The sequence below is a fragment of the Equus asinus genome, chromosome 13 (genome assembly GCF_041296235.1).
Source record: "Equus asinus isolate D_3611 breed Donkey chromosome 13, EquAss-T2T_v2, whole genome shotgun sequence".
In the NCBI taxonomy this organism is placed as follows: Eukaryota; Metazoa; Chordata; class Mammalia; order Perissodactyla; family Equidae; genus Equus; species Equus asinus.
Window position 1 is genome coordinate 39916989 of NC_091802.1, and position 26088 is coordinate 39943076.

Genomic DNA, 26088 nt, shown 5'->3' on the forward strand with positions numbered 1-26088 from the left:
AGGGAAAGACATTTAGGATGAGTGTGGGCGCTCGCTCGTGCGCGGAGGAATAAAGAGGAAAAAGAGGCGTACTCAAGGAATCTTTAGCTCAGCGAGTCTCCACCTCGACAACGTGTTAGAATCTCCTGCGCAATTTTAAAAGTTCCGATGCCTACGCCGTACCCAAGACCAGTTAAATCAGAACCTCTGAGGGTGGAATGCAAGCATCACTATTTATTTAAGTCTTCCTAGATGATTTCAATTGTAGCCAGAAGTCTGCTTCTAGCTGGTAAACGGAACCCTTGTGACCTTCCCAAGATGGCTGCCACCCGACCGCTTCCGCCTTAACGTCCGTCGGCCGGGGGCGGGCTTTCCAGGGGCGCATGCGTGTAGCGTCTCTTCACTCCTAGCTCCCTCCTCCTTTTTCCCCCGCCTCCATTTTGTTCGCGGACGCTGGGGACAGTGGGAGCAGATCCATTTCCGGGTTGGCAAAAGGGGCGGCGGCGGCGAGAAAGGGAGCTTGCTGGGGGGCGAGCAGGACGGCAGAAGCCGGAGCGGAGGTGGCGGAGGATTCGCTCCCGGAGCCGCTGCGGCCAGGTCGGAAAGGGGCCGAGGAGGCTGGGTCTGGCGCTGAGATGACCTGCGGACCCGAGTGGGAGGGAGAGCTAGGGGAGGGGGGATTGGGGCGGAGTTTGAGGAGAGGGGGGGACATTGGAGGAGGGACCTGAGGGAGCGAGGGGTCCTGGGGGCGGGGCCTGAGGGGTGAGGGGACTGGGGCTGAGTCTGAAGAACCAGGAGGAAAGGGGGCGTGGGGAATCTAAGTAGGGAGGGCTGGTCGGGAATTGGTGTGGGGCGAGCGCTGACTGTGAAAATGGGGAGGGAGGTTAATGAGAGACAGGAAACAAGGGATCCTGGAGGGTTGGGTAAGGTGAGTAAGACGGCAACTCAGGCTAAGGAACGAGGTAACCGTGCGCCAAAAGGGAGATGGGGCGGGAGGACCTGTTGGGAACAGGTGATTAACAGGATTCCCCGGGTGAGGAGGCCACTGTGACATTTTGGGGGTTGAGTTGAGTGAAAACCGATGGTGGAGAGGATAACTCGGGACAACTGCTTACACTAGAGGGAATCTTAAGAGGGTCGGTTGAGAAGGAATCAGAGTCGAGTTAAAGGTCGGATTGAGAAATGTTGAGATGCGCATGGGAGCAACCTAGAGTTGAGAGTTCAGGTTGGAGTGGTGTGAAGTGAGGAAAGATGGAAATCTTAACCTGTTAAACCTGGGCAGTGTGTCGTTGAGTTGCTGATCAGGAAGGAAACATTGTAAAAAATAATACTAGAGTGAGGAACTGGAAGAAACTGGTATGTACTGGAATTTGTATTTTTCAAGGGATTTGAACAATCTGTTACTGCTTTGGGCACCCCCAGCATCCACCTCCTTTTTCATGTGGTTATTTTTGCCTTACAGTTTCTGTTTCTGAATGACTTACTGAATGTTTTGGTGACTTTTTTCTCCTTTTACAAACCAAAAGAGAACCTCAGGGAATAAGGACCGTCCTAGCCCACCTATAGATTTACTTACTTTGAGGCAAATCATTAAACTGTCTCTTTTTTTAAAAAATATTTTATTTTTCCTTTCTCTCCCCAAAGCCCCCTGGTACACAGTTGTGTATTTTTAGTTGTGGGTCCTTCTAGTTGTGGCATGTGGGACGCTGCCTCAGCATGGCTTGTTGAGCGGTGCCATGTCTGTGCTCAAGATCCGAACCTCCGAAACCCTGGGCCGCCAAAGTGGAGCACGCGAACTTAACCACTCTGCCAGGGGGCCGCCCGTATCTCATTTTTTTCACCTTTGAAATACAAGTTTGGTCCCTCTCTGCCTCTAAAAGATTGTTAACCAAAGGGAATATTTAAAGTGGTTGCAAAAAGGTGATCCCCGAAAACAAGACTGAGATACTGATATTTAGAAGATGTGTCTTTCTCAGGTTCCTCCTCTCAGCCTTGCTGCATTTTTTTTTGTATCAGGGAATACTTGATTTTGATTTGATACATGTCCAATTTTTTAAATTTTCTGAGAGTCAACTTTTAGTAGCCAAAAATTTCATATTATTGTGTTACTTTGTATTGGTAGCCAACAAGATGGAGATAGGGAATTTAAGAGTTCAGGGTGAATGAGGTCGGTTGATAGAGAATGCGGAAGAATGCAGTGTTTTGTTTTCTAACCACCACAGTATTTTACTCTTGACAAACACTGACTTTCCTCGTGAACTCTTTGAGAATTCACTGAAAAGTAGTGTCTTAGACAGTTGAACCTTTGGCTTTGGTCCAGTCACTTTGGACCAGTTAGTTGCCAGTTGGGGAGGACCAGTGTGCTTGTGGACAGTTTTACCTTTTTTGTTGTTAATCTTTTGAAATCTTGACTGTTCTAGCTTTTCTTTGGACATAGGTGAACTTGTTTAGCTTAGAAGAAATGTTCCTGAAAGTCTTGGCATTTCTGAGGTCTGACGTGGATTTGCTTAAGAGGGGGCAGTTTCTAATTCTGCCTCGCACTTGGTATCAGAGTAGTGTTTACCTTAGTTGGTAGTGATTAGTTATGTCAGCACAAAGATGAAATGCAGGGGAAGGTGGAAGGGGTTGAGAACAGTGGAATTTTCAGGTTTTACTGATGGCTTTTAAGAAGGGAAGAGAGGAGTGCTGTTCCTATTGAAGAGAAAATTGTCAGATGTTCTTTCTTGACTTCTTAGGCTCTTTGATTGGTTCACTTGAGTCTCTTTTCCTGTTGCTCTGAAATAATTCTGGAAATCATGGGCTACTGGTTCCGGTTGTTTCAGCAACCACAGTCTTCATACGAATCCCGGGAAGAGCTCTAGGCTATGAAGTATAGACACTTATTTGGAGGTAAAAACCTGCTTAATATTTTGCCGTCATTTCAACCTACAGTGTGTCTTTTTGGTTTGTTTTCAAGAAGGTTTTGAAATAAATTATGGAGGCTCAGAGCTCTGGGCAAGCTTTTGATATAACCTGCTTCTGTAACATAATGACTTTCCATTTTTCCTATCCTGTCACGTTTTTCCATTGCTCTACTTGAGCCAGTCCTAAGTGGGAAACGGCAAATTACACATTTTTTTCCTCCTTTTTAGTTTCTGGTGGACATCTTGTCTGTGTCACAGTTTGATACCACCAAATTGAAAGGATTTTTGACTGCTTCAAATGGGGAAAGTAACAGAAGCTAAGCTGGGTTTCCTGGGCCAGAGAATAGACTCTGTCAAAGCAAAGAATAGTTGCAGAGACACGAACTGGGACCTTGAAGCTGTGACTAACATTTTGGCAACATGCTTCCCTTTGGCAAATAACTTCTTTTCTTCTTGAGCGTGATTGTTGATCTCCTTCTCCCAGTAGGCTCTTGTTGCTACTGTTCCTCACACAACACCCGAGCAGGAGTTGGCAGAGTTCCGCTTGACTGACCGTCTCTTGAGGGATATGCCCCGGATTAGAGTGGATGGGGTGTTCCATGTCAAAATGAGGTTCATTGGCAGATCCTGAGAGCTGCCCTGCAGGGAAATAGAAGCAGTGCTCTTTACTGAATGTGTGTGCACTCCTTTATGGTTCTTCAGAATTCAACCCTGTTTCTTATTCATCTGGTGGTTAAATGCAGAATCATTGCCTTTGCCTGGCTTTGAAAGTCCAGGGCATTGAGGAAGAGAGAGAGTATTTTTGACTTTTTTCTTGCACCCCCCCCCCCCCCCCAGGTTTTTGAGCCTTGGGAGCCATAGGCTAAACTCATGAGCGCTTCTCGGTATTATTATAGAGGGGTGTTTAAAAATGCTGAATAGAACTTTATGGAGAAAAATAGTGTTACAGGGGAAAAAGGCCGTAAGTTTGCTAATGTCTGTGTCAGTCTTAGATCTCTTAAGAGGAGAGAGCCAGGAGAGGCAAATAAGTTATCAAATAGAGGAGCCAGGAATCGGCTTCTGACTTGCCATTCGGGCTTGGTAAAGTTGTAACAATTTAGAATGGCTACACTAAATACTTAGTTCTACTTAGTAACTGCGCTTTCCAGTGTGTTCTACTTAGTAAGTAGTCTTTTGTTTTTCAGGGGATAATTAGTTGAAGATAAGTGTGTCTCCAGTAGGTCTTGGGATGGATTATGAAGATCATTTCTTGCAGTATATGACAGTGTGATGTTGGAGATAACCCCGACACAGATCCTCTCGTTGGTGGCCCTGGATTCAGCTTTCTCCGGCCATCATTAGTCCAGAGTGTTCTGTTCCTGATGTGCAGGTTTGGGAACCTCATAGGTTCAGATGTAAAGGTTTTGATTCTGGTCCAGGGCTTTGATTGTGGTAACAAATAGGATTGCTGGAGTTGTGTTTAGTGTCAGATCTTTCTTTCCTAAAGATTGTCTTAAAGTTTGGCAAATCTGTATATCTAAGGAATGTGTGTAGATTTCCTCCCTGTTCTTATAATTGGTTTTCAAAAAAATTTTAGTTTCTTACACTTTGTGGCCAAATTAAGCTCCATTTAGATTTTGTGGCCCTTCAGTGGAAGTAATTTTTTTTTTAGTCAGTATTTATGATATTTCTTCAGGACAGATTCATCAACCTGCTTTCTATGCTTATAGAAATGCTGAATCCAATAATTCCGTTTTTTCCTCCCAATAATCCCGACTTTGAAAACATTTTCCATATGTCCACATTGGGACAATTGGTAGTTAAAAAAAAAGGAATTTTCTTCTAAAATGGTACAGTCTACTATGGGGTAAGCTGTCTGAGTTTTGTGGATAGGTGAGTTTTTCTTCTTTCCACTTCCATCTTCCCAGTGTTCAGCTTGTAGGCAGAATGTTTGTCATTAAAGATCCAGGTATGAGATTTTTAAACTCTTCATCACTGTCTTAGAAATAAGGACAGGACTGTCTTCAGCAAATTTTATTTTATTATTATTATTTTTAAATTTTTATTTTGGTGAGGAAGATTAGCCCTGAGCTAACATCTGTGCCAGTCTTCCTCTATTTCATATGTCGGATGCCTCCACAGCATGGCTGATGAGTGGAGTAGGTTCACACCCGGGATCTGAGCCTGTGAACCTGGGCCACCAAAGCAGAGCTAGACTTCAACCAGTCAGCCATGGGGCCAGTCCCGCAAATTTTATTTTTTAAATACACATAGTTCACAATTCGAAAGATAAAAAGGGTGTACTGTGAATAGTCTACCTTCTACCCTTGTCTACTTATCAATCCAGTTCTTCTCAGAGAAGTTCTTCAAGCCAGTCTTCTCAGAGGTAACTAAAATGATCAGTTTCTTAAGATTCTTTCATGGGGCCAGCCCGGTGGCGCAGCGGTTAAGTGCGCACATTCTGCTTCGGTCGCCTGGGGTTCGTCGGTTCAGATCCCAGGAGTTAACATGGCACCGTGTGGCACGCCATGCTGTGGTAGGTGTCCCACATATAAAGTAGAGGAAGATGGGCATGGATGTTAGCTCAGGGCTAATCTTCCTCAGGGAAAAAAAAAAGATTCTTTCTGAAGATACCATGTACTTGTAAAGTAAATATATGTATATTTTTTGCTTTTTCACTATTTGCATTTTTTTAAACTTATTTTGGCAATCATTCTGTATAAGCAATGAAGAGATTTGACACCTGCCCTATACTGGTAGACATTTTAAATTGTTTCCAGTCTTTCGCTATTAGAAACTGTGCTCCAGTGAATAACCATATATATTTGGCCCTTTGCATGTGTGACTGTATCTGTAGGGTAAATTATAAGTAGAGTCGCTGGAGCTGATGGTTCTCTTGGCCCTGTTATTCATTTATTTGACAAGAATTTTTGAGCTGCTGCTCTGTGCTGAGCACTGCTAGGTGTTGGCAATACAGCAGTGAAAGAAGCTGATTCAGTCCTTGCACTCATGCCGTTATGGTCTTGTGGGGAAGACGTCCATTAAACGAGTAATTAATTACTGTTGCTCTAAATGCTGTGGAGACAGCTAATGGGAAGCCTAACGCAGGTCAGTTGGGAAGGAGAGCAGTCAGGGAAGGTTCCTGAGGACTTGACTTTTAGGCTGAAGCCTAACGGATGAGAGGGGAGGACAAAAGACTCTTCCAGATGGAGGGAATGGCATGGGTGAAGGTCCGGAGGAGGGAATGAACATGGCTATTTTGAAGAATTGAAGGAAGTTCCCGTGTGTCTGGAGCTTAGGGAGTGAGCAGCAGAGAGGTAGGAGGCAAGGCTTCAGAGCGTGCGAGCTCTCCCAAAAACCAGGTAAAAAGCATAGTGAATTTTGAGCTCAACATTTACAGTAGAGATTTTTTCTGTCAGTTCTTTCCACAGATATTAATGTATTAGTGTTGATGCTGAAACCATCAATATCATAAAGAAATTTGATGCATGTACAATGGAACGTCTTTTCTATACGAACTTTCCCGAATAAAGGCTATTTTAAAATAGGTCCTGCAAATTAAACTTACATGGTTGGGTTAGGTCTTAAAATTTTAGGATCTTGGAAATTGGTTTGGAGATTAGTGATTGTTGGGGAACAGTTCTTAGTTTATGGGGGATGGTGGATTGTTAGTTTACCAAAACTGCTATTCAGGAAACAGAAAACCTCTTCACTTCTGGGGAATATTGACTGTTTTTTGTAAGTCTCATAGGGCTAGAGAGAGTGCACAGATGTTCTTGTATGAACTGGTGAATGTGATATTCTTTCATACCCGCCATCTAGGCCATATGTCTTAACACAACGCGTAACTCTTGTTGGACATGCAAATGAATCAGTAGCCTAAGGGCCAGTATAACTCTGAATATTTGAAAGCATTTTTATCTGCAAGTATATTGACTTTTGTTCAGAAATCACAGCACTCTTCCTCAAAGCCAGATGGTCCTGTTTGATTTAGTACCTTTCTTGTGTAATTGGATCAGCTTGCCCTGTTTTCATAACTTAAAGTAGACTTCTGGTTTAGCAGCCCATCACTGGTGATCAGGGAATGAAAATGTGCATATTTTTCTTGCATTTCAGCAAGGAGCATCTGTGTATCTGATGGCTTAAGGGTATTAGAGTGAGAAAGAAGGGACTCCTCGACAATGAAAGTCACAGCTTTGTTATTAGATTATCTGTGGTGTGTTGGGACTTAATATATCATCTTTGAAATGAAGCATGACACTTCTCTCCATGTGAAGTCTGGATCAACATTTTATGGAGCATCTGCTTAAGTTATCTTTCAGGCCTTTTCTTAATGGCAGCTGTCATCACTGGATTTTCCTTACTTCTGACTGTTCTCTGTGTATGCTTTTCTACTTTTATATTTGGGGTGTGTAAGTGCAGATGGCACATGGAAGTTGAGGGTTAGTAATATTAGATATGGCTAGCCTAGAGGGAGAAGAGCTGTTTTTTGTCATCAGTGACTAGGTTTCAGCCTACCTTTTAATCTAATTAACAGTGTCTTAGAACTTTTGAAGATGTTTTGACAATAGATGTTGGTTGTTTTTCTATTAATGTTATTTATTTTTTTTAGGAAGATTAGCCCTGAGCTAACATCTGCCACCAATCTTCCTCTTTTTGCTGAGGAAGACTGGCCCTGAGCTAACATCCATGCTCATCTTCCTCTATTTTATATGTGGAACACCTGCCACAGCATGGCTTGACAAGCAGTGCGTAGGTCCGCACCCAGGATCTGAACTGGCGAACCCCGGGCTGCCAAAGTGGAATGTGCGAACTTATCCACTGCACCACCAGGCTGGCCCCTGGTTGTTTTTGTTTTTCGGTTAGTTGCATTAAATTGAAAACAAGACCTAAAAAGGAGCTAAGGTAGTTGATTTTAAGATTTATCTCTCTATTTATTTGATCCAATTCTTTATTTTATTTTTATTTATTTACTTATTTATTTGAGGACGATTAGCCCTGAGCTAACATCTGCTGCCAATCCTTCCTTTTTTTTTTTTTGCTGAAGAAGATTGGCCCTGAGCTAACATCCATGCCCATCTTCCTCTGTTTTATGTGGGACACCTGCCACAGCTTGACTTGATATGCAGCACATAGGTCCCCAGCTGGGATCCGAACCAGCGAACCCCGGGCCACCAAAGCAGAACGTGCAAACTTAACTGCTGCACCACCAGGCTGGCTCCCTTCTCCTTCTATTTTTGTGCTTTCTTTTGCAATTAATTTTGGTTGTGCTTTCTTATGGTGGCATGTAAGTTCCTCATGTATTTGACCTGTGGTAGAGTAAGCTCTGGGGTGGTGAACGTTGTTTGGTTACACCCAGGCTGTGGCAGAGATTTGGGTCATATTAGATAGCCTGCTCCTATTAGAATTGAATCTGAGACACAGGTTCTAGAATCAAGCGTAATGGCCTTGTAGTTATTTTGGTTTGTTTGGGATTTTCTACTGTCCTTAACTGCATTGGTAACAGATCTGGTATTGACCTTATTTTTTGAAATTTTGGTCAGTCTGAAGTTTGGTTTTGCTTATGCAGTGTTAGGATTTTTTGGGTTTTGGTAATTAAATGTTTTTTATGAAAATGGTGAGAGGGGCTGGCCCAGTGGCACAGCGGTGAAGTTCGCACGTTCCGCTTCGGCAGCCCGGGGTTCGCTGGTTCAGATCCTGGGTGTGGACCTACACATTGCTTGTCAAGCCATGCTGTGGCAGGCGTCCCACATAGAAAGTAGAAGAAGATGGGCACAAATGTTAGCTCAGGGCCAGTCTTCCTCAGCAAAAAAGAGAAGGATTGGTGGCAGATGTTAGCTCAGGGCTAATCTTCCTCAAAAAAAAGGAAAAAAATAGTGAGAATACAGAGTTTAAAGAGTCAAATAGTACTCTGGGGCTTATAATTAAAAAAACCAGCTGGTCCATTTCTCCTTATTTGTCTTCAATCACTTTTAATACTTTCGGTGTTTTTTCTGATGTATATTATCTCCATATTTCTACATGGTATATTTATACTGTTATTTCTTGATTTTTCTGGTCTTAGATATTATCTGTTGAATTTCTACTATGAAAAATGATTTTGCGTTCTTATACTACTGTCTACCCTCAACCCTTCCTGCTGTCCTCCTAAAACACATACATCACAATTTTGATTAAATCAACATGTTGTGTGTTTTTAGGTTATATATTAGGGTTCAATCAGAAAAACAAACCATTCTTGATATTTCAAAGAGAATATTAGATACTTACAAAACCATTGGAAGGCAATGGGAGCATAGGTCAGGGAAAGCCACCTTAAAGGGGTTACAAGAAACTGCTACCATTAATAATCTTGGCTGCCTTAAACACCAAAGTAGGCAGTTTGTAGACTGTTGGAAAATGCTGCAAAGCACGTCTGCCATCTGTTGGAGCCCACACACCTGCTCCTTGCTACTGGAGGAGCAATAATGGCATCTACCTTTCTACCATCTTCCAGATCTTGAGTGAATGACTCATATTGGTGGAATTTAAACCACAATCCTATTGACAGGGGATTCTGGGAAATTTAGTTCCAGCCTCCTCTCCCCTCCCCCATGAGTCCAGAAGGGAGTAGAGGTGATTGTTACCAAAAGAAGAAAAAAAAATTTAGCATCTAATATAATGACTGTGTGTACTATGATTATATTTCCTTCCTTATAAATTTTTCCCCTAAATATAATAATTGCTATTCTTTTCTTTTTTTCACTTGATTCATCCCTAAACTCTGATAGAAGTATAAGTCTCCTTTTAAGATTTTTTTTTTTCCTTTTTCTCCCCAAGCCCCCCGGTACATAGTTGTATGTTCTCAGTTGTGAGTCCTTCCATTTGTGGCATGTGGGACGCCGCCTCAGCATGGCCTGATGAGTGGTGCCATGTCTGCACCCAGGATTCGAACCAGCGAAACCTTGGGCCATGGGGAACTTAACCATTCAGCCACGGGGCTGGCCCCTAAATCTCCTTTTAGTACAAACATGTTAGTGGCACTTCTTCCACAGGCCTTATGGAAAAGAGTCCATTGGAGGGAGTGCATTTTTTGTGGTCTTGCAGGTTTGAATTGTCTGTTTTCTAGCCTTATGCTGCTTACCAATTTGACTAGAAATAAAATGTTATGTTGGAGATCATATTTCTTTGGAAGTTTAAGTCTTGCTCTCTGGTCTTATAACTTTCAATAGTAATATTGTATAGTTTGATGTTATTCTGACTTGGATTCTTTGTATGGGATCTGTTTTTTCTCTGAAAGATTTTAGAGTCTTATCTTTACCCCTAGTATTCTGAAATACAAAATGTCGTACCTCCGTGTGGATATTTTAAAATTCATCATGTTTGGCATTCAGTGGGCCTTTTCAGTCTGAAGCTTATTTCCACCTATCCTGGGAAATTTTCTTGTGCTATTTCTTTGATAATGTATTCCCTCTTTGATAATTATTTCTCTCCTCTCTCTTTCTGGGAATCCTTATTATTCAGATGATGAAATTCCTATACTGGTCCTCTAATTTGTTTTTCCTTGCGAATTTTTTGGTTTTTGTTTCTCATTCAGTTTTCAGATATCCTTAGCTTTTTCTTTCGACTTTTGTGTTTTTAATATTTGCTATCAATTTTTAGATTTTCAAGAGTTTTTTTTTTTTTTTTAAGATTTTATTTTTCCTTTTTCTCCCAAAGACCCCTGGTACATAGTTGTGTATTTTTAGTTGTGGGTCCTTCTAGTTGTGGCATGTAGGATGCCACCTCAGCATGGTTTGACAAGTGGTGCCATGTCCGTGCCCAGGATTTGAAACAGTGAAACCCTGGGCCACCAAAGCAGAGTGTGCGAACTTAACCACTTGGCCACTGAGCCGGCCCCCCAAGAGCTGTTTTTACTCTCAGAATTTTATGTGTAAATTTTCAGATGGTCAGGAATTCTATTTTGTTGGTTTACTTTTATTCCTGTCTTTTGTGTTAGAGGTTTTCTTCAAGTGTCTGATAGTTCTTGGCTATTTTTTTTTTTTGCCTGGGGAAGATTAGCCCTGAAGTAACATCTGTTGCCAATCTTCCTCTTTTTGCTTGAGGAAGATTGTTGCTGAGCTAATGTCTGTGCCCATCTTCCTCTATTTTATTCAGGATGTTGCCACAGTGTGGCTTGACAAGTGGTGCTAGGTTTGCGCCCGGGATCCAAACCTGCAAACCCTGGGCCGCACAGAGTGTGCAAACCTAACCACTACACCACTGGGTTGGCCCCTATCTGTTCATTTTTAAGAATGAGGCACTAAAAAGCTCTGAGTGTGGAGCCCTGGCTCATCAAGTGGTGGGCACCACTTTAGGGTGACTTGGCAGCTGGTCAGCTTCCTCAGCGAGGACTTCTCCAGTCTCCTGCTTAGAGAGTATAAGTCTGGCAGCAGGTGTTTTTGGAGCCAAGTGGGAGAAAAGAACTGGGGAGCGGGGAGAAGTCTCATTGGTGAGTAAGGTGAGTAAAGGTTAGACTTTCACTTGATACCCTATTTTCAGTATGGCACTCCTGCCCTTAGCTGTGACTGATCTCTTGGTTCAGAGGCCCTCCCCTGTGGTTCGTCTTCTCCAGTCTTCTGCCTGCAGCATGGGGAGGGGAAAGAAGGGATGGAGGAGTCTATTTCTTGTGCAGACTTTCAACCGATTCTCCTGTTTTAGCTCCTCCTACACTCTTTCGTACAAAGGTACCAGGTGCCTCTAATTTCTGAACCTTCTCTGAGATTCTGTGATGGGAATCAGCTTGCTTCTTTCCACTGCATGCGTTTAGCCTTTTCCTTTCTGTGAAGTTATTTATCACTAGTGCATCTGCTTTCCAGCTTCCAAAATTTTCTTGACATCTCTCTTTCTGCTGTTCTCTCCTTTCTCATTTTCTTCACTTTTTTTTTAGGTTTATGTCTTTAAAAAAAGTCCTTTTGCTGTAATTTTAATGGTATTTTATGAGGGGGCACTGATAAATGCATCATATTCATGTTTAACCAACATATTCATCAGCTTTTTCTTGCTGATATCCATTCGGATAATATCTCTGTAGTTGATTACTAATGTTCCTTTAGAACAGTGTTTTCCAGACTTCCCTAATACCGGGAATCACTTAAGGTGCTTGTTGAATGTAGAATCCTAGATCCCTCTCCTGGAAAATTTCTGATTTTAGTAGGTCTGGATTAGGGCCCAGGAGTCTTTTTGTATTTGTTTGTTTGTTTGTATTTTAAACAAATGCCCTGGGATATGTCTTATCTTCAGGCAAATTTGGAAACTCTGTTTTAGAAGAGTCTTCTAAACCATTTATTGCTGTCGTAAGTCTGCAAGGCAGACTCTTTAGGCTTCCTCTAGTAGCACTTTTGTATTCAGACTGCGTTTTAGTCTGTGTAGCTTTGGTCTGGATTTTTAAATTAGAATGTGTGTCCTTCATCTGATTAACTCTCTTCTCTAGTTAAATGCTGGCTAATGGTAATAATAACTTTGGCCTTGTGTGACTTTATTTTTTTAGCCAACATTTCTAAATCCACTGGTTCCTGAGAAGTGTGGGTGGGGCAGAAACATTAGTTATGAACATTGAGCTACTCTCTGCATCATTTCACATCCAAATCCAGGAATTTGTTAATTTTTTTTGGTGAAATGGAAAATTGAAACAGATGTACTAATTATCTGCCTTGGCTTTGTGCAGCATCATTTTTGGCGATGTTAAAGTACTGTGATTTGAAGTTTGTTTTTAACTTTGACAATATGAAAGGGCATATTCTTTTCTCCTTTTTGTATTATAGATCCCTAGGCCTAGAAAGGAAAACTTGTATATTCTACTGCCAGTCTGTGAAGCATCTGGAAATGAGACGTTTGCAGCTGCTCCCTGGTTTCTATAAATTGCTTGGAGGTCAGGAGCCAAATGGTACCTATCTTAGTAATGTAGAGGCCAAGTGTAGGACCCTAGTTCTTAGTTCTTGGAAGTCTTGTGGCTGTTATTAACTAACGTACAGTCGTCTGTCACTTCATGACAAGGACACATTCTGAGAAATGCATCATTAGGCAATTTCTTCATTGTGAGAACATCATTGTGTATACTTACACAAACTTAAATGGTCTAGCCTACTACACACCTAGGCTATACGGTACTAGTCTTATGGGACCGCCGTCGTATAGGCAGTCCATTGTTGACTGAAACGTTGTTATGTGGAGCTTGACTGTACAGCCTGAGGAAACCGTGTTGGCTCTGACATAGAGCTGATTTGTGTTCTAAGATGAGCAGCTCTATAGAAATAGCCCTAATATGTTTTTACATGTTCCGTTGAAACGGTTTGAGCACATTAAGTCACAAAACAATGCTAAATCTGAAGTTATTGTGTCATTGATTATTGATCGCTGACTATGTTATAAGGCACAAATTTGAACTATTACTGATTTACTGCTATCTATTTGCTGTACGTGTTTCCCTACCTTCCCAATATTCAGTTTTCAGGATAACAGGATTTTCTCTTTGCTCTAAGTGTGGTAGAGATGTGGTAGAGGTTGGGGATGTTTGGTGAGGTCATTCCCTAATCTCTGTTTGGCATGATTTTGAGACATTTAATTTACAGTTGCTCTTGCATTTATCTCTCATTATCTTTCTTATGAAGCCATTCTTTGCAGCTGTGGTTATTTAATTGACCACAAGAGAAGACTTCTCATTGATTTGCCATCATTAGATGAGAGGACTTGTCTTCCTGGTTACCCTGTATCTGGGAATAACCCACGGTACCTAATATTTACCACATCAAGTAGTATATGAATAAGTAGACTTCTGGGTTTATGTTTTTAGGGCTTTTCAAAAATAATCTGGGACAAGAGGAAAGAGTCATGTTTGAGGGAAAAGCTGTTGTATTGGGAGAAATTATATTTGAAAGGATTTCATCATATAGTTATATATTTTTCTTCTGCCTCCTTCCTTTTCTCTTCCAGGGTTGTGTGCTGCCTATTACAGTGGACAATCTTTGATGTAAAGAGTAAAACATCCAGGTTTAGTTGTAGAAGTCCTAGGATTTTCAGTTTAAATATTTATCGTGTGTATGTAATTTTTTTATTACTTGTTGGATCAATCAGATTTGCTGCATAGTTGAATTTCCATGATGGAAAATGCCTGTAGTTGGAAAGATCATTTTTTCCCGTTCATGGAGTAACATTGGAATTTTAATTCATTCCATCTTGACACATGATAGAAATCTGTTTCACCAGAGGTTTGACTGAATTTAATTTCGGGGGCCGGGTAGCACCTTCTCCATTGAGAGAAGAGGGCTGTGGAATATTTTTAAACTGTATAAAGCCTTTAGGGGCGATGGTAAAATATGTTTAACATGAAAGTTATTCTCATCTGTTTCCTTGTATTTTAGAGAAACCAAAAATGCTTTAGTAGAAACCGTCTGCTGTATTTTGTCCTACAACACATGGAGGTGTGTTCATAATTATGTGTTGACATCAGTTTCCACGTAATTATAGGAACCTGTTTGGTTCCTGCTGTTTGGTAGTCTCCTGGGGTGGCATGTGGATACTCTTAGCGCCTGGCTCTTCTCCCATGTTGGGATTCTTTGGCCTAGGAACTGGATGCCATTATGCCACTGGGATAATGAGCTCCTACCTCCCCATACTGTACTTCTTTTCAGGAGCAAAGTTGATGGGCAGGTGGACAGGCAGGCAGATTATCCAGGTGACTTTTAACCCTGGAAGGCTTCCAGTTAGTACCTAGGTCCCTAGCTGTGCTTAAGCCAAGAGATCAAGTAAAGTCTGTGGGATTAATGAGGTAACTGATTGAAGTTGTTTACTTTGGGTGTGAAGCTGTTCATTGGTTTAGACTTCTTTGGTATTACAGGCATATTGGATAGAGAAGGATACTGCTTTTGGATTTGGAGGCTGGCCTGTAAGGCCTCAGATTTCATCTCCTACCACTCTCCCTCTCACTGTGTTCCAGCTACCCTGACTTTCTTACTAGTTCTCTCACACATCAAACTCTTTCCCATCTCGGGGTTTTCAGTTGCTGTTTGTTCATTCTTTCTGGAATGTTCTTATCCCAGATATTCATAGGGCTTGCTGTGCTCATGGAGAGGCTTCTTTGGAGAGCCACCTCCCCCCGCAAGCCCCCCTCACTGCAACCCTATCTAAAAGAATACTCCACCATACTCCTGCACTCTCCCTTTATGATTCTCTTTCTTAAATTCTTTTTATCAGTAACTGAGATACTGAGATTATATGTTTCCTTGTTTATCTCTTCTACTAGAATGTAAGCTACAAGACAAGAAACTTGTCTTGTTCAGCCTCTAGAACAGGGTTTATCAACCTCAGCATTATTGACATTTTGAACCAGATAACTTCTTTGTCATAGGGAGCTGTCCTATGCATTATAGAATGTTTAGCAGGAGCCTTGTTTTGTATTCACTTGATGCCAGTAGCAGCCCCAGTCATTACAATCAAAAATGTCTGTAGGGGGCCGGCCTGGTGGCATAGCAGTTAAGTGCGCACGTTCTGCTTCTCAGCAGCCCAGGGTTCACTGGTTCGGATCCTGGGTGCAGACATGGCACCGCTTGGCAAAAGCCATGCTGTGGTAGACGTCCCACATATAAAGTAGAGGAAGATGGTCATGAATGGTAGCTCAGGGCCAGTCTTCCTCAGCAAAAAGAGGAGGATTAGCAGTAGTTAGCTCAGGGCTAATCTTCCTCAAAAAAAAAGAAAAGTCTGTAGGCATTGCTGAATGTCTCCTGGGGAACAAAATCACCCCAGCTCAGAATTATTGTTATAGAACAATGCTTTGGCACCTAGTGGGTGCTTAGTAAATATTTTTGAATGGATTAAGTGGTGGGTGCTCAATAAATATTTATTGCATGGTAGATGAATTCATGAATGAATGAATTCAGCAAGTTTTTTTTAAAGATTGGCCCTAAGCTAACGTCTGTAGCCTATCTTGTTTTTTTTCTTTTTCTTCTCCCCAAAGCCCCCTAGTTCACAGTTGTATATGCTAGTTGTAGGTCCTTCTAGTTCTACTATGTGAGACGCTACCTCAGCATGGCTTGATGAGTTGTGCTAGGTCCGTGCCAAGCATCTGAACTGGTGAAACCCTGGGCTTCTGAAGCAGAGCATGTGAACTTAACCACTCGGCCACAGGGCCAGCCCCTCAGCAAGTTAAAAATTCTTGGAACACTGAACTTTGCACGTAGCCCTGTGTTTCTTCCTTTCCTCTTTTCGTAGTTATCCATTTTTCTGTCTTTTCTGTTTCTGGCACATTGATCCTTCTTTTGTTGCTTTTTTACTCCACTCAGACTTGCTTGCTCTTTCAGACAGTGCTGAGCTTAAATTTACTTTTGTTCAGTTCAGCACGTGACTATTGAGCAACTACTCTGTGCTGTAAAATAATAGGAAAAAGCTGTAGAAAGATACGGTCCAGTCTGTGCTTAAGAGCTCATTGGGTTAAATGGACATAGATAAATGAAATGTTCCTTTCAAGTTTAATTCTTAGTTCCGGGTACTGTCTAAACTATACTAATGGGCCGTCATGGGGTATTTGAGTCAGTAGTCGTTAAGTGCTCATCAGAATGGGGTGAAATTGCTGTTGAATTTGGAGTCTAGTTTTAACAAAAACCTACCCACTCACTTTTTATTTTCATTTGTTGCAGTTACCCTTGGTTTCTTGCTGTTCATTCTATTTGTCTAAAACCTGGTTGAGAAATGTACAAAATGGACTTGCTCATTTTGAGCTTGTCTGATGTGAAGGTTTGTAGGGTTGGTGGTTTTATTTATTTATGATTGTGAACAGCTGACTCATCAATGAGTTTTTAATGTCTGTGCTTGGAAAGTCTTGCCACCCCACCTACCTGGATTATTGAAGCCACATTAGGCAAGGCTGGAGTTCCTTCTGGCTGGGATTAAAATATACCAAACAAAAACTCCATTCTCTGTTATGTGACTTTCTTTGTCCTAGAGCAACTGGCTTTCTCTTTCTGCCAAACATTTTATGTTCCATCTCTGATTCCTTTAGAAAGCTTTCTTTTGATTTGAACTGTGGGATCAGAAGAATTCCGTTGGGAGAATATCTGGAACCATTTCCTCTTGAAGACACAGCTGTCTAGATTATCTAGAAGGCAGGGTGGGCAGAGCTGTTGGTCTTTCAGAGAAGATCTTGAAATGTCTCTTTTACCTCTCTCTCTGTTTCTTTATGTTGGGAAGAGGTTTAATAGGATATTAAAGAACTGAACATGTATTTAAGAAAGTTGTAATTTTTTTGTTGACACCCCAAATTCCTGTTCATATGACTGGTTCTTGTAAGGCGGAACTAAGGCCCTTGAGACTTTGCTGAGGGAGGCAGCCTACTTTTTTAAGGTCAGTTTTTTTCCCCTGTGGGATTTTGTTGGATACTTCGATACAAAACCTGTAATTTACTCTGTAATCAAAGCTGAGATCAAAAGAAAGTGTTGTTACCTGAGGTCTCTTAGCATGAAAGTAGATGGCATTAAAATTTAGAATTAAAGAAAAATTTTGTTTAATAACTTGCAATTGAAACCTGAGTTTTTAACAGCAGAATGCTATTTGAAAAGAGGCCCCAAATTGTAGTAGTAACTATGATGTCTCTTAGATCATTTTTAAATATATGAAAAAAAGCAACAACTAAATTCGATTTTTCATTTATTAAATGTAAAAAGCAATAGTCGATGTCTCTGCATTCAGAAAGTCTCTTGCTCTTAAAATTTAGGAATATTTGGAAAATTAGCTTTAAAAAATTTAGGAATATTTGGAATGAAATGTTAGGAAATTGAATAGAAAAATAGGTTTTGCCTTTTGAAGAACAGAAGAAAGCACTTGTTAAAAGTACATTGCTTGAGTTTTGTGAAGACTTATTTCTGAATTTTGTGATAAATTTGACGTCAAGAAGATTTGAAATAATGCTCCCTGATCTTTATTTCAAAGAAACTAACTTCTGAGGATGTGAAAAGCTTATTATATCATGGTTTTTAAGATGGAAGGGCTTGGGGCCAGCCTGGTGGCACATCGGTTAAGTTTACATGTTCCACTTTACTGGTTCGGATCCTGAGTGCAGACCTATGCACCACTTGTCAAGCCATGCTGTGGCATGCGTCCCACATAGAAAGTCAAGGAAGTTGGGCATGGATGTTAGCTCAGGGCCAGTCTTCCTCAGCCAAAAAGAGGAGGATTAGTGGCAGATGTTAGAGGCAACCCAAAATATTTCTGAAAATCAAGGACTCTGAAGAGCACAGATGGTGAGATTTGTAGTTCTGATGTAATAGATCAGAAAGGAAAAACAATTCTGTAGAGAACTCCCCCCCGCTTTTTTTTTTTTGCTTAAGAAGATTAGCCCTGAGCTAACTTCTGTGCCAGTCTTCCTCTATTTTATATATGGGTTGCTGCCATAGCATGGCTCATGAGGGGTGTAGGGTGCCCGTGATCCAAACCCACGAACCCAGGCCACTGAAGCAGAGGGTGCCGAACTCAACCACTAGGCCACGAGGCTGGTCCTCTTTTTTTCTTTTTAAGTTTAATCTCAGGTTTAACCTCAGGAATGTAAGAATCTTACAATTTTAATAGACAGTGTTTCCAGAAGGCCTGAATTTGTCTTTGGATTAAAAATTGGTCACTAAAATTTGTCTTTCTGTCATAAAACTTCATAAACTATTTTTGGTTCATTTGTCTTTAACTAAAAGCAGTTCTCGAAACAGCACTCTGCGTTGGATTACTGATTCTAAGTATCAATACTAAATTGGTTTGAATAAAGGGAAAGGAAAGTTGTATGAATTTAAATTTACATAAGTTGGGCTGCTCTTGGAACAGAAAGAGAGCTGTTTGTATTCCCTCACTAAGGTAGAAATTTGGAATGGGGTGAATTTCCATTTGGGGAAAAATAGTAGAAAATTGCTAAACCAAACCAGTTTCTAGTAGAGATGTTGTTCGTAGTGATTAGCGAAATAGAAAGGGATCAGAAGACCTAGGTTTGAGTCCTAACTCTGCAGTTTACTCCTGAGCGGTCTTGGGCGGTTGCCCTTAGATCAGTCAGTCTTTTTTTTTTTTCTTTCTACTTTTTCTCCCACAATCCCCAGGTACATAGTTGTATATTTTAGTTGTGGGTCCTTCTAGTTGTGGCATGTGGGACGCCGCCTCAGCATGGCCTGATGAGCAGTGCCATGTCCGTGCCCAGGATCCAAACCGGTGAAACCCTGGGCAGCCGAAGCGTAGTGCGTGAACTTAACCACTCGGCCATGGGGCTGGCCCCTCAGTCAGTCTTTCTAATGAGCATGCGTGCATTGCCATTCCTGGAGCTTTGTTGTCCTCACCTGTAAAATGAGAAATGATAATACTCTTCTGTTGTGTACCATTGTATGCTAAATGTCACTGATAGGAGCGTGTCATACATGCAGTCCTTATAGAAGCAGAAGAAAGATTGAAGGCCATTGCCGGTTGTCAACACTAAAGTCTATCACCTGATGAAGGTGATTTTTTTTTGGATGGATCTATTTTGAAATTGGCATTTGAATTGAGCCTATTTTAAGAAGGCATCTTTGGGGTCGGCCCGGTGGTGCAGCAGTTAAGTGTGCATGTTCTGCTTCTGGTGGCCTGGGGTTCGCCGGTTCGGATCCCGGGTACGGACATGGCACCACTTGGCAAGCGGTGCCTCGTCCGCACCCGGGATCCGAACCAGTAAACCCCGGGCCACCAAAGCGGAATGTGCACATTTAACCGCTGTGCCACCAGGCCGGCCCCCACAAATGACGTTTAAAACTCAACAATAAGAAAACAAGCAGCCCATTTAAAAACTGGACAAAAGACCTGAACAGACACCTCACCAAGAAGATATATAGATGGCAAGCAAGTAAGCTTATGAAAAGATGTTCAACTTCATATGTCATCAGGGAATTGCATATTAAAACAGTGAGATACCAGGGCCCGGCCTAGTGGCTCAGCAGTTAAGTTCGAATGTTCCACTTTGGTGGCCCGGGGTTCGCCGGTTTGGATCCTGGGTGCAGACCTATGCACTGCTTGTCAAGCCATGCTGTGGCAGGTGTCCCACATAGAAAGTAGAGGAAGATGGGCACAGATGTTAGCTCAGGACCAGTCTTCCTCAACAAAAAGAGGAGGATTGGCAGGTTAGCTCAGGGCTAATCTTCCTCAAAAAAAACAAAGACAAAAAAACCCAATGCGATACCACTACACACCTGTATGGCCAGAATCTAAAACACTGACAACACCAAATGCTGATAAGGATGTGAAGCAGTAGGAACTCTTGTTCATTGCCAGTGGGAGTGCAAAATGGTGTAGCCACTTGGAAGATGGTTTGGCAGTTTATTACAGAATATAGGCTTACCATATGATCCAGCAGTCATGCTCCTTGGTATTTACTCAAGTGAGCTGAAAACTTATGTCCACACAAAAACTTGCACGAGGATATTTATAGCAGGTTTATCCATAATTGCTAAAACTTAGAAGCAACCAAGGTGCCCTTCAGTAGGTGAATGGATAAACAGTGGTGCATTCAGACAATGGAATATTATTCAGGGCTGAAAAGAAGTGAGCTATCAAGCTGTGAAAAGACATGGAGGAAACTTAAATGCATATTATAAGTGAAAGAAACCAACCTGAAAAGGCTACATGTTACATGATTCCAACTATGTGACATTCTGGAAAAGGCAAAACTATGAAGACAGTAAAAAGATCAGTGGTTGCCAGGGGTAGGGGGGAAGAAGGGATGAATAGGCGGAGCACAGAGGATTTTTAGGGCAGCAAAACTATTCTGTGTGATAACCGCAGCGGTGGGTAGTTGTCATTGTACATTTGTCCAAACCTAAAGAATGTACACCACCAAGAGTGAACCCTAATGTAAACTGTGGACTTCGGGTGATAATGAGGTGTCAATGTGGATTCATCGCTTGTAGCAAATGTACTACTGCAGGATATAGATAGTCGAGGAGGCTGTGTCTGTGTGTGGGGTATATGGGTACCCTCTGTATGTTCTGTTCAATTTTGCTGTGAACCTAAAACTACTCTAAAAAGTAAACATTTATTAATCTAAAAAATTTTGTCAAAATAAAACAATAATATGTGACAGAGACCATATGTGGCCTACAAAGCCTAAAATGTTTATTATCTGGCCTTTTACAGAAAAAGTTTACCAAACCCTGGACTGTATCCCAGTGGAACTAGGAGATGAGGTGCTTAGTTTCTCTCTACTGTCATGCCTGGTCCTCTAGTTCTCCTAGGTACTCAGTGTCTCTAATGGGAAAGTTCTCATGAATTTCTGTTTCATTTGCAGGTATATGAGTGACCTAAAGCTGCAGATTAAAAGGGAGAGAGAGCAGTGCCAACTGCAAGCAGGGCAAGGATGCCAATTCCTCCTCCCCCTCCACCCCCGCCTGGTCCTCCTCCACCTCCCACTTTTAACCAGGTAGGTAATCCTTCCACCTGGCTGTCTCAAAACCTCAATGAATACTTGGGGCTTCCTAGTATAAGACAGCATACTCAAAGACATATGGTGTAGGACGATGGAGAATTAACAAGTCAAGTCTGTCCTCATCAACTAGGTTGTGATTCCTGAGAGGTCATCTTAGAACCAGAGTGGCTTATCTAGTTTTCTCGTCCTGGTTCAGTCTAAAGGGAGATTTGTACAGGTGATATCAGAGTGGGAACTAGTGCTTCTCCCCTAAACTATTTTATAAAGGTCAGTGTGTCATTTCTCTGGCATCCTTGAGAAAAGGTATGGCAATTCCTGGTGTTTGTTTCTTGCTGCCGTTTCATCTCCTTTTCTTCTACTCCAGATCAGTTAGTTTTACAGCCAAGTCCATCAAGTCTAATACACCATCAAGAAAGAAAGGAGTTTATGGAACATATTAGTAAAAAGACTTAAAGGTTCGATAATGGGCGGAAAAAAAGCAGTGTGGCTTCTGAACCAAGGAGGTAGCCACTTTTCCAGTTGTCCCCCCGTATCCACAGGGGATTGGTTCCAGGACCCCCGTGGATACCAAAATCCAAGGATGCTCAAGTCCCGTATATAAAATGGCATAGTATTTGCATATAACCTGTGCACATCCTCCCATATACTTTAAATCATCTCTAGATTACTTATAATACCTAATACAATGGAAATGCTATGTAAATTGTTGTTCTACTCTATTGTTTAGGGAATAATGACAAGGAAAAAAGTCTGTACATGTTCAGTGCAGACACAACCCTCATAGGCCTTTCAGTCAGCGGTTGGTTGAATCTGTTGATGCGGAAATGGCAGATACAGAGGGCCAACTGTACTGTATCTGGATTGTGATATCTAGTGTCACATGAAAAAGAAGCAACCTGGATGCTTTTTCTCATTTTTGTAAAATTTAGAAGCAAGAGTAACTTTAGAGAATGAATATCCTGGAAGTGTGTGTTTGTGTGTGTGTGAGGTGTTTAACAGATGAGAAATGGTTCCCTAAAGAAGAAAAGTGACTTGTATAGCTAATTTATTTCAGAACTAGGACTAGAGTTCAGGTCTACCAACTTGTTTTTTCCCCTTAACTTCTGGTTTTCAGACATTTTATTTGAGGATATGTATGAACCCCCTTTTTGGATGAAATTTTATGTGGAAGTGCAATAAGTGAAGTAGATAAAAGCATAGCTGCTCCACTTATAGTGGCATTCAAGGACCCAAAGACTGTGCTTCGATCTCTATAACTTCTTGGATTACTGCCCTACATTTTGATTTACTCAACAGCCTTTTACTGGGGGCTTACTATGTGTCAGGGACTTGGCTAGGCATACAGTTAGAAAGTCCAGGTAATTTTACTCTGTGCTTACATATTGCTTCACTCTTTTACAGTGATAACTTATTTATATAATTAAAGAGAGGAAAAATATGCAGATAAGCAAAAAGAAGCAAATAAAAATCATCTGTAATACCATCACCAGAAATGAGACAGTTTCTGTTTTCAAGGCTCCCAGTGCAGTGGGTCAGACAGACAAGTCAACAGGCAAATTCTCTGCTATGCAGAGATAAAGAGGGCCACAAAGAAGGGCACCTCACCTAGTGGTTGGAGGGAGAGGAGGCAGTCAGAGAAGGCTTCCAGTAGGGAGGTGATACTTGAGCTGAGTCTTAAAAGGTGGGTAGAGTTTAGCCAGAAAGAGAAGAGGGAGGGAGGTCATTCGAAGTTGAGGAAGTAGCCTGTGGAAGGGTGCTGATTTGTGAGAAAGCACCTAGAGGGTTAGATTATTGCTTGAAGAGCTATGGTGAGAGACGAAGCTGGAGAGGAATGGGCTGGAGTTTGGATTTTTCTTCTTCTGATGATAGGGAGGTGTGTATTTCAGCAGCAGGAGTAACCTGGTTGAGTTTGTATTGGAAAGATCTTTCTTAACAGTGTGGAGAGTAGGTTGTGGGTTGAGACTGGAGACAGGGAGGCCGAAACTAGAGACAGAAGCCTATTGCAATTGAAAATTAAGGCTCTGGACTAAAGCAGTGAGGATGGAGAGTGGAGACGAGAAACACTTATCTTAGAGTTTGATGGCACTATCTAGAAGAGTGAGGAGAGGAAGGAGATTTGAATGACTCTAGTTTGGGGGATTGGTTGAATGACGGTGCTATTTACAAAGAGAATACGAGCTCAACTTTCGACACGTTTGGTAATATTTTAATATTTTTCTCTTTACAAAAGTAATATGTTCAAGAAATTTATGAACTATGGATGAGCAAAAGGGAGCAATTACCCATAATCCAACCATTCATAACAGTTTTATATGTATCCTTCCTCTCCTCCCTCCCTTTTATCTATCTATTTTTTTAAAAAAGAGGTTATGCTATATATACATACTGATTTCTAATCTCTTCTTACTCAATACATCGTGAATGACTTCTCATATGATTAAATGGTTAGTGATACCATTAGAACATTTTTTACTGTACTGAAAATGTGGAAAAAATTAGAGAATACCAATAAAAATAGAAAATGTTAAACTATCTATAACCTTTGTTAACATTTTAGATGTTATATATATTTATTGTAGGAAAACTGGAAAATACAAATAAATGTAAAGAATTACTACCTGAAATTAACTTTTGCTATTATCAGTGTATATCCTTCCAGAAATTTTCTATATGTGTGTACCTTTTTTCTTCCAAATAATAACCTAGGTATTGTTTTTTGAGCCCCTATTATACACCAGGCAGTGTGCTAATTAAGCTCTTGAAAAGTGTTATATTTCACTTTATTCTCAAAACTACCCTAGATAGTTTTGATAGGTTCTCTTGATGGTCCTGTTCGATAGAATAGAAAGTGAATTATGTTGCATATATTGTTTTATGCTTACTTGATTGTGTTAAACATTTACTGCTACGTAAAGATATTTACTTGTACATCTTTAAGAACTTAACTGGCATCCCATTGTATGGTTATACCATCATTGTTCCTTTTGGTTGAACTTTTAGATTATTTTCAGTTTTATGCTATTATAAACTTTTTGCTATTATTAACATCTTTGTGCACTGCTCCAATTGTTTTCTTTTTTTTTTTTTAAAGATTTTCTTTTTTTCCTTTTTCTCCCCAAAGCCCCCCGGTACATAGTTGTATATTCTTCGTTGTGGGTCCTCCTAGTTGTGGCATGTGGGACGCTGCCTCAGCGTGGCTTGGTGAGCAGTGCCATGTCCGCGCCCAGGATTCAAACCAAGGAAACACTGGGCCGCCTGCAGTTTTCTTAAAGTTAATTCCTAGAAGTAGAATTCTTGTGCTAGACTTTATAAGGGTGTTTGATACATAAATTACGTTCTGGAAAGATCACCCAACTTGTCTTACCCCAGGTAGTACAAGAGTACTTGTTTCCCTGGATCCTTATTGACTACCGTAGGACAGTTATTTATTCTACACGTTTTTTTAATATCCTCACTGTGCTAGGCACTGTACAACAGTGATCGGTGGACCCTGCCTTCATGAAGCTAGCAGTCTCTTTAGTTACAATTTTAACTTTTACCAGTTTCATTGGTAAATAATGATACTGTGTTTTAGCCTGCATTTTTTATTGTAATTGAAAAATTTTTTCATATTTGCTGGCTCTTTGATTTCTTTTATGCAGTATTGTTCATATTCTTTGCTTGTTATCCTATTGATTCATAAGTCATATTTATATGTTAATGCTCTACAGATTTAGGACACTACCTTTGTGTCTGTCGTATGTTACATTCGTCACATGTGATTTTTCCTTCCCGTATGTCATCTGCTTATTTACTTATATTCCTAAGTAAATAGTTTGTAATAGGCAAGTCTGTCAATCTTTTCCTGTATTTTAGTTGTCATGCTTTCCTTTCAGTTGTGTCCTTCCCCTTACCTAATTTTTTAATATACATTAATCCCCCCCTCATGTGCAGGGGATATGTTGCAAGACCCCCAGTGGATACTTGAAATCACGATAGTACTGAACTGTATGTACTGTTTTTTCCTATACATACATACCTAGGGTAAAGTTTAATTTATGAATTAGGCACAGTAAGAGATTAACAACAATAACTTCTCTTTGGCATATCTGAATTGCCGACATCACTACTCTTGCACTTTGGGGCCATCATTAAGTAAAATAAGGGTTGTTTGAACACCAGCACTACAATACCTCAACAGTCGATCTGATAACCCAAGATGGGTGGGGAGCATATACAGCATGGATACACTGGACAAAGGGATGATTCATGTACTAGGCAGGATAGAGTGGGATAGCGTGAAATTTCATCACACTACTCAGAACAGCATACAGTTTAAAACTTATGAATTGTTTATTTCTGGAATTTTCCATTTAATATTTTTAGACTGCAGTTGACCATGGTAACTTAAACTGTAAAAAAATGAAACTGTGGATAAGGGGGACTACTGTAGTATTTTTAATTTACATTTTATAATTCAGCTAGAATTTGAGAGTAAGCTATGAGGTAGGGATTTAACTTTGTTTTTTTCCAAAAATTAATAAGTTGTTATTAACAGCTTGTTTTTAGTAATCTATGCTTTCTGCACTGATGAAATATACTTTTATTATTTCTTATATAGACCTAGGCTTGCTTATGGACTTCCTGTTGTGTTCCATTTATCTAGCTGTCTGTCCCTGTGCTCCTGTTGTAGTTGGTCCTAGCCTTTAGTGGTGCAAGTACCATTTTCATAGTTTTTTCCAAATACTTAGTCTTCCAGATGGATTTTAGAAGAATTTTTTTTTTTTTTTTGCAAGATTAGCCCTGAGCTAACCTGCCAAT

At 40.9% G+C, this 26088-nt stretch overlaps 1 protein-coding gene across 3 annotated transcripts in view; it reads left to right on the top strand.

Annotated features, from left to right (window-relative positions):
- The first annotated feature begins 333 nt into the window (after positions 1-333).
- WIPF2 (WAS/WASL interacting protein family member 2) overlaps positions 334-26088 on the top strand; it is a 45632-nt gene continuing 19877 nt past the window's right edge. The window contains exons 1-2 of one of the 3 annotated variants that reach the window (XM_014833672.3): positions 334-576; positions 21151-21282. In XM_014833672.3, coding sequence (XP_014689158.1) covers positions 21220-21282 — 63 coding nt within the window. In that variant the 5' untranslated portion in view covers positions 334-576; positions 21151-21219. Of the gene's footprint in view, positions 577-743; positions 908-21001; positions 21050-21150; positions 21283-26088 lie in introns of those variants that run through there. The other 2 variants (XM_014833673.3, XM_044745780.2) reach the window with 2 other exon arrangements.